The sequence below is a fragment of the Alligator sinensis genome, unplaced genomic scaffold (genome assembly GCF_000455745.1).
Source record: "Alligator sinensis unplaced genomic scaffold, ASM45574v1 scaffold768_3, whole genome shotgun sequence".
Classification (NCBI taxonomy): domain Eukaryota; kingdom Metazoa; phylum Chordata; order Crocodylia; family Alligatoridae; genus Alligator; species Alligator sinensis.
The window spans coordinates 1,554,146-1,563,336 of NW_005842135.1; the positions used below are offsets into that span (position 1 = coordinate 1,554,146).

The 9,191-nt window shown below is 41.5% G+C and overlaps 1 protein-coding gene across 3 annotated transcripts in view; it reads right to left on the reverse strand.

The window, feature by feature from the left end:
- Positions 1-9,191, reverse strand: part of SLC39A9 (solute carrier family 39 member 9) — a 40,059-nt gene that overhangs the window by 29,429 nt on the left and 1,439 nt on the right. For all 3 annotated transcript variants that reach the window (XM_025205970.1, XM_006025185.3, XM_025205971.1), the window contains one exon: positions 503-611. In XM_025205970.1, the coding sequence (XP_025061755.1) occupies positions 503-611 (109 nt within the window). Of the gene's footprint in view, positions 1-502; positions 612-9,191 lie in introns of those variants that run through there.

Below are 9,191 nucleotides of genomic sequence, written 5' to 3' on the forward strand. Positions count from 1 at the left end.
CATGCCCTCCCAGGGTGTGCAGAGTGGCAGGAGCTGCCCCTGCCCCTGGAGGAGCGGCAGCTCTGTCCTGCACCCTGCCCCAGCTGTGCAGCACCTGCTCCACAGCCCCAGAGCCAGCCCATCCCTCCCTCCCTCACCACAGGGGCCTCAATCTGCCCCTCCAAGCCCCTTCCCCTACAACAGATTTACAAGCCAGACACTTACCAGCTGCTGGGCTGAATATCAGCAATTGGATTGGTACTGGCCAGATATTGGCCCAAAAAAATCTTTATTGGTACACCCCTAATGAAGATCTATAAAACCCTTATAAAGGTTATAACAACTGAAAAGGACCTAAACCACAGAAAGTAGCAGTCTATAAAACACAAATTAACTTCCTTTCAAAAGCAACTGCTGTGATGTTTTGGTAATGGAGGAAGAACTTTAATTGTTTTTAGACAACTGTCAGGCTATCTTTGTTGCCTTTCACAAGGACATCTATAAAAGCTGGTCTGTTTCTCACCCTCCAGGATATCTTCATAAAGTGCGTGTACTCCTTCTGGTACAATCACAGCCAGGGCAGTTCCGCAGAGGAGCCCAGCACCCAGGACAGTCACCAGCTTTAACCTTTCCTGCAAGCACAAAACAAGGAATGTGTGTTATCAATGGGAATCTCTTCCAAACACAATGACACCCAGGAACTTTAACAGTTATGTTCGACAATCTGGTCAAGATTTTGTTAATAAAGACTCATACCATCAGAAATGAGTATTCCTGATTCCAGAGAACAAGGTCAGGTGTGTATAATAGAAGTTTCCCTTGCTATGTTTTTAGGGTTGACTCTTACACAAGCATTAAATGAATTCTGTCATCCATAGACTCTGGACTTTTCCTAGATACATTGTAAAAGCACTATTGAGCACACAGCACTTACAGCCTATTGGAGTAAACAGAGTTCATGCAGGTATGCTCAATATACTGATGCTTCAGGAAATACTACCTTGAACTGCAAACATATAGTGGCTTACCAGTACTAAACATCATTTAGAATACTCTCTCCTAATAGTGAGGACAATCAAACAACAGGGAAATGGGAAGCAACTAACAAATTACTATACTTTGTTTAATTTCTGTAAGAAATTTCAAGCATACCTCAAAAAAAGATTCCTTGTTATAGCTGAGCACACATTTTCATTCCAGAACCTGAACTGCAAAACTTTCAGGAATGTAAAGTTAATAAGCTATGAGAACAGAAACATGTATTGTCAGCACCAAATATGGACAATGCTGAGTAACAAATGAAAATTAAACATACCATCCTCTGATAATTACAGGCACCCAAGTCATGTGAAGCAGAAGACTGTTTTCCTTGCTTGTGATAATTATTTCACTTCACTGCTAATTTACTCCTTGTGCATCATCTGCCACCCACTGATGAACAGCACTGAAGAATTTTGAAGCATGCCAACCAGCAGCCCAATTTTCACAAGTTCATGGGCTGAATAGCTTTAAGAGCCTCAGTCATCTTTTGACATATCCTCTACAAATGGTAATTGTTTATTCTTGTGCACAGAGGCATAACTGGCAGAATTTGCACCCTGGGCAGCAGACTCTTACTTGACAGGATTTGTACTTTGGAGTGCCAGAATGCAGGGATTCAAGGCTTTGGACATATAGAGCGGAGCAGGGTCCTGCTCTAAGGGGAGGTGTCACTGCCAACAGCTAGTTTTTTCCTCCCTTGGCCTTCCAACTGCTGCAGTTTTATATGGCGAGTGAGGATCCAAATCCCTTAATGCAGGGGTGGCTTCAGGGCTAGGGAAGCGTTAGCTTGGCTGCTGGCACTGGCCCCTGACACCTCCCCTCACAGCAAGTGCAGAGGAGAAGGGGAGTGATAAGGGGACTGCTGACCCCACTCAGTTGCATGTGGCTGGAGCCCCAAGCTCCCCGTCTTAATTATTCCAACATCTGGGGTTTCTGCCCCTTTTTGTCTACCCTCAGGCTGAAATGCAATAAAGTAAAATAAAATCAAACTTTGTTTTAAGAAAACAAAAACCCTACTCTACAATGTTAAAATCAGTAAGTCAAAGCTGCATTAATAAAAAGTACATTTTTTTTTGTTGACTACAGTTTATATCACTTTAATGAGCCTAGATGAAGTAAGCTGCTGCTTACAAAAGCTTGTTATATATCTGATTTAGTTAGTCTAAAAGGTGCAATTCTACCCTGACTTCTGCCTAGATTATAAGAAATGGGAAAATGCTTTACTAATTTTGCAATTTTTTCTACTGTGGTTGAACAACAGAGTCTATAAGAGTTTCTTTTATTACATACTGAGCATCAAACAGTTCTGAAGGCCTGATCTGTCCAGCAGTGTATTTCTGTAGCCTGCAGAACAAATCCACACTGTGTCAAAACTCAGCTTTCATATTTTAAAAAGTACATTTCAAGTCCCTCTGGCTACAAAATTGATTATTTCACTGACAAACATTATGGTAGGTGGAATAGATGAGATGGAAATAAAGGCCACAAAGAGAAAAACTAGGAATTGCTATAGGAAAGGAAATGCAGAGGAGAAAACAAAGGAGAGATAAATGGATGAAGGAAGAGATGCAAAGGACAGGGATGACAGGGGGCCTAAGAAGACAGCATATTTCCTCAAAAGGCAATGAATGCAATAATACAGCATGGAGTTGAAAAAGCTTATTACTAAAGGTGATATTCTTCTCTTGAATTTTGACATGCATGAATTTTTCTGTTCTGAATTATGGGAAGTACATAGTCATGCCTACAGATCACAATTAAACATGGACGTTTGCCCCCACTACTTCAAATGAGTTTCAAGTCAGGATACAACTTTAAAAAAAGCACCTGCCTCTGCCTGCCCCAGAAGACACGAGGAAAGAGAACAAGGAAATCAGTAAAAACTTGTGCTTACATAGGCTAGAGAAGTACACACCAGATGGCCAAGTTACTTCTTGTTTTTTTTTTTTTTAAGTATGAAAAAAACCAGAAGTCCCTATCTACCTATCTTTTCAGCAGGCACCTTACCCACAGACTACAGTGCTGTGGCAGCCTGGAGGCGGCGGCGATGATGGCAGAGAGGAGCCATAGGGCAGCCCAGGCACAGGCTCTGGGCAGCTGCAGCAAGAAGGGCTCAAAAGCGATGATGGGGTAGGGCTGATTTTTCCCTGCACTGAGCAGCAGCTTCTGCCTGGTTGCCATCACTGCTCAACACAGGCACCCGTTCCGGAGCAGGCGCAGGGTGGGTTGGGGTTGTGCACATGGGTTCACTCCAGCCAGGGCAAATCCGGAGTAGGCACAAGGTAGGCCAGGGTCAGGGTGGGGGCGATGTGCTGTTGGCAATGAGGAGCTGCAGGGTGTAGCAGGGTAGATCTAATTTAAAAATCAAATAGATTTAAATTACTGGTCAGGAAGCCTTGATTTAATCGTTTTCTACAAAAAGTGCATTCTTGCTTAATACATATTATTCACAACTCAGAGATAGATTTAGGTTTCATTTCTAGAAGGTACACTCTATACCAGTGGTCACCAACCAGTGGATCTCAATCCACCAGTAGATCTTGGAGCCTCTTGGAGTAAATCCGAGGCTGGGGGGGGGGACTGAGTGCCCACATGCATGCATGCACACGCCCCAGCCCAGCAGGTCAGTCCGTGGAGGAGGGAAGGGGCGGGGGCTGGATCAAGGCCCCTGAAGTGAGGGACAGTTCTGCAGAGGCAGGAGCCGGGGTAAGCTCAGTGGGGCCCTGGCCAGGTGGGACTTACCTGCTGAGGAGGCATGCCCCCAAATAATTTTCAGGATCGACGGACAGGGGGGACGGTGGTGGTGCATAGTAGATCTTGGGTTGCTTTTAAATGCCAACGGTGATCTCCTCCTTAAAAAGGCTGGAGACCACTGCTGCTCTATACATTTTCAAGCATTAATTTATTTTGATATTTTTTCAGATCAATTTTGTAGCTACATCAGAAAAATGAATTGTGATTCATTTATTGTATTTACCAAAGTTAACTGAAGCAGATACTTGTGAAGTCATTGGGAGGTAAATGATCTTCAATTCACTAGATTAATCATGGATATTTGGGGGATACTTTTGCCACAGTGTATTAGGAAGACATCAAACGAGCACTGCAGCCATAGTTATTAGCTTGGGGCTTTCTTCACCTTCTTCTAGATTTCTTTTCTCTATTACAGTCTGGCAAGCCTGTTGCCATGATAGGTCTCTCTTCTACCATACCATTCCCTCACTAGTTCTCAAATCAATGGAGAGGATAAACTCAGAAACTTTTCCCTCAAGACTTCTGGAATGTTCTGCTCAAAATGTTTCTCTTTTATTTGTACTTGCACTTATCTCCAGACTACTCCTCCTTGCCCAGATCTACTCAACCCCCAACAATCCTTTATTCATTTAACTTCTTGAAACTTTGCACTTTTAGAGAGAGGTAAGGGCTCAACTCTGTACACAAACTTGCAGAGACACAATAGGGTTTATGGGTGGGTAATCGGGTCTTCTCTCTCATCTCCATATACTGCTGTTAACAAGGATGTTATCTCTAGAGACAAAAATCCACAGTTTGAAAACTGGAACTAAGCATCACAGAGATGCTTAAGGGGATCTTCTAGACCAGCGGTCTCCCAGCGTGGTGCCCACAGGCAATATGGATAAAACTTCAAAAGAATACAGAAGTAAAGCGAAGCTGCATTTTGAAGTTGTGGATCTAATGCAATTTTAACTAATAGATGAGATGATCGGATTGATCTGAAGTCTAAACTTTAATACTCACATTGGCATCCAATGCTTTTTCTTTTAAATTCGAATGTGCCCTTGGACAGACAAATGTTGGGAACCCCTGTTCTAGACTGAGCACTGAGTCCCACTGGATAGAGTGGTTTTCTTTAATCTTTACTAATCTACAGAGGAGCCTCTGGGAACCCCGTAAGACTGGGCCCCTAATATAGTCCACGGCCGGTCATGACCTATTCATTAAACTTTTTTTAAAAGGTTACATGAATATATAGTCTCACAGAGAATATGATTAGAAGTTATAATCCCTATTCCATGACAATACCTTTGAGCATTAACTATCTTTATATAGGTTTAGTTTTTTTTAAAAAGCATCTTAACAAAAAAATTAAAAAATACAATTAAATAAAAATCCGACAAATAAAAAATACAATTATTTATTTTTTTATTTGTTTAATTGTTGATTTTTATCCACCCTGGCACACAGACTCCAAGCTGTTGCAAGGAAGGTGGGGGGAGGGTGAGCAGCTTGCAGCAGCTCCCCAGAGCTACCTATGCAGCCCACAGGCCCAAATAATGGGTCACCCTGGGACTACATAGTAGAAAAGACACTTGAAGATGCATATGTCCACACACCCTTGCTTCAGAATTCCAGATATGTACTTCACTGATATTCTGCAGCTGTTAGGCCAGGACAGAAAGCTCAGTGAAGCCCTCCTGTTCTTTGTGCAGGCCGGAAACAATACGCTGGGTCCACCAACATGGCAGTGGGCACCAATATCCCACTGATGACCATGGCTTTGGCAGGGAATAAGGTACCAGCTTGTCCAAGCATGTAAATGCCCCATCTCCTTAGAACTCCGGCATTGTGCACCTTGTCAGTATTTCCTCCCACAGGAGTTCACAAAGTGTGGACTACCAAGCCCTGGAAGATAAGGGGTCAATACCTTTTACAAATTAATACTCACAGGTTCCTTCAGGAGAGTGGACTATGGCCACTTAATTGCTATCCACAGGTCAAGTACATTCCAGTAAGCTCTATTTTCTGAAAGCATGCTTTTATTTAATTTCTTGTGCTCATAACTCACAGTAAAACTACCATTTTAATTTATGGGATTCTTGATACATTAACAAAAACAGGATGCAACTCACTCTGCACTGGAAAATACTGGGGTTCTAAACTGCAGTGATAACAGTAGTAATAGCAAATGTCTCATTTGTGCAGAGTAGCAGGTGTTGCGCAAGATGCTGTCCTTACAACAGTTAGTTTTCTGACTGTAACTTTGAGTGAACAGGATCCCCTCCAGCAAGGAATCCTTGATGAATGGACATGACATGTAAGAGTAATTGCAAGTTGGCCATAATTTACCCAATATATTGCCAAAGCTAAAACTTTCGATTTGAAAAGTATACTTAATGTTTTGTTAATTAAGACTCCCTAATGAAGGGTTAAAATTGGAGCAAGCACTGAAATTCCTGTTTTGCAATTAATATTATATGCTATAGAAGAGATCCAATCTCCAAGGTAAGTTCAAAACTAGATTTATGTAAATCATTAAAAGAATTTATTTAAATGAAAGCCTGAACTAGGGAACTCCATTAGTTAAAGATAATAAAAGAACTCCCAGACGTGCCAGTATATAGTTTGTCAGGCTTGATAAAAGAAGTGATCCAAAGTTGCATAAATCCAGAATGCCATAATTGCTTTTGATTCTCCTAATGGGTAAAAAGTCAACTAACAGTGTTAAATAAAAATATTAGTGAAGCATGAAAAAGGGATTTGCCTTTATATAATTAGAGAGAAAGCCACTACAACGGTTTTACTTTCCCTAAATAAAGTGAGACAGTACTGATCATCATCATCTGACATATGACAAAGCCAATGCTAGTTTATGACAATGTTACCAGTCATTTGCAAAGGTTTAGGGTTGAAGACTAAGAAAAATACTATGGGGCAAGCACTTTCAGAAATTAACAATTATCACAGCTACACAGCAAAATGATTAGGTTACTTTCACTATACAAATTGTACTTTGGCTAAACCAGCACAACTTCCATAGACATTTAATTTGAAAGGAGGCTTCTTTTTTTTTTTTTTTTTTTTTTTAAATGTTACACATGTTTCTAATCAACATAAGCAAACTAAGATTATCCACACAGCCTTTAATGCCATTTCAGTTTAAATCAATTCTTAAAACACAAACCTTCAGTTAAACTGGTGCACTACACGTAAACAAGCTGAAGAATTTAACATAATTAAAGTAAAACCAGCATGGCTGAACATTCAGAAAAGTGGATGAAGTTTAGTTAACCTTACTTAGTTACTATAGAAATGGGAGCCATTTGAAGATCACTTATAGGCAGAAGTGCTTGAATTATATTGTGGTTAAAGTTTTGTGAAGTACAACAGTCCAGAAGTTAGAGAAAACAAGAGAATCAAAGCCCACAGTCTCCCTCACAGCATATGTAAAAAGTGATCAAAAGTCATGTTCAGGACTTGGTCTCTCAAGTCACCACTCTCAGGTCACCACTCATCCCTGGCCCATGGAGCCATGTCATCCAGTCCACAGGTCCAAAAATGTGGTGGTGGGAAGTACTGGCAGCAATTGCCTCTCCTCTGCTGCCAAATTTCCAGACCTGTGGGGAGCCACATGAGCCAAACACTGGATTAGCACATGGAAGTGGGTTGTGGCCCAATCCAGCCACACAGGGGCTGGCTACAGGTGGCTAAGGACTGGATCCTATAGCATAGGGTCAAGCAGAGACAGCATGGGGCCCCAATCTAGTGGGGTCTTTAGGGGTGGTGGTGCAAGTCCTTGCAGCACTCATCCAGCCCACCGCACCAAAACCAAAACAGACAAATTAATGACAGGTTTAATTTCCAATGTCTAATCTAGTGGCTCACAAGATACAAACACTTTATCAATTTTCCAAAAGCATCTTACAGCATTTGTTTTTAATATTAAAAGGGTACAGGGACAGTATTCTTTAATGGTTATTCAGAAAGCCAGAGTGTCTCCATGGAGGACCCAGCCTCTAGCTGCCTTAGGGAGCAGTCAGGGACCATGCCCTGCTCCACTTTTTTAAACATTGATTTTTTTAAGACCCCTGGATATCCAGGGGTCTAATTTTCTCCCTGCACTGCAAACTTGCAACACGGGGAACATTTTTTTGTTCCCACACGGGTCTGTTGCCCCACCTCAAAGGGGTTTGAGGAAGGGCAAAAGGCACGTGCGCGCTCGTGTGGATGCGCCCTTTGGGTCCAACCCTGTAGCCAGCAGTTGCCTAGCCATCGGACTGTATGATGATCAAGGCCACAGTTCCCCAGCTTAACCATGAGGACATCATGGGAAACTAGGTCAAAGGACTTCTTGAAGTCCAGATATAGGACGTCCATGTCATCTCCCTTGTCCAGGGTGCATGTTACCAGGTCATAGAAGGAGATGAGGTTGGTCAGGCAAGACCTACCAGTCACAAAGCCATGTTGGCTGGCATTCAGCAGCTTGCCATCCGTTAGTCTGGCATTAATGGATCCCTTGACAATTTTCTCCAGGATCTGACATGAAAGACCATAAATATGCAACTTAAAACTGACCCGACCAAAGTTCTCTATTCTAAACTAAAAACAAATCTGCTCAAAATCAATCAACAGCTTATCAGTAACCAAAAACAAAACAAAACAAACAAGCCCCCAAAAGACCTACATTCCTCCAAGATGTTAAAAAAATTAACAGTATTTTAAAAAAACCTCACAAGAAAACATATACCCATTTTCTCCTGAAGAAAAACAAGGTAACTATTTAGTAAGTGCCGCCAAAGATCATTAGTTCATCAGTGATAACAGTTTGTGACTTAAAAACAATGATGGCATCCAACTAGAGGCACTAATGATGCAAAGACTCATTTATATGCTTAACTTTAAGCAGGTGACTAGTCCTTCTGGATTAACGTGTGCATTTGACAAATGGGGGCCAAAAAACAGTATAAGATAAATCATGTTTTAGTGGTCTGAACTCACTTACAAGATTCACAGTCTTTGGAAAGAGACTAGGATAACAGCACTGCAGTTGAGACCCAAGATGAAATGTAGTGTACTTAATGGAGTCGCTCCACTTGTTTTCATACATATCTGAATCTGAGAGAAACATGCGACTGAAAACAAGTGGAGCAACTCTACTAGGTACAGTACAAAATAAGCCTATAACACTAAGCCTACTTACCCCAAGGGGTAATTTTTCACTGCCTGAAATCTGTCCTAACAGTTTCTTCCTTTTAAGAGTATTGAAGTCTAATTTGAAAGGTACATTAGCATGAAATAAAGCATCAATCATGTACTCCAGGAGTAAAATTCCTTACTATAAGAAATTAATCAATAGCACCCTTCTTCCCTGGCATCTGTTGCAAGTTATAAGCAACAAGGCTTTTACTTTCTAGTTTAAACTCTTACAAAGC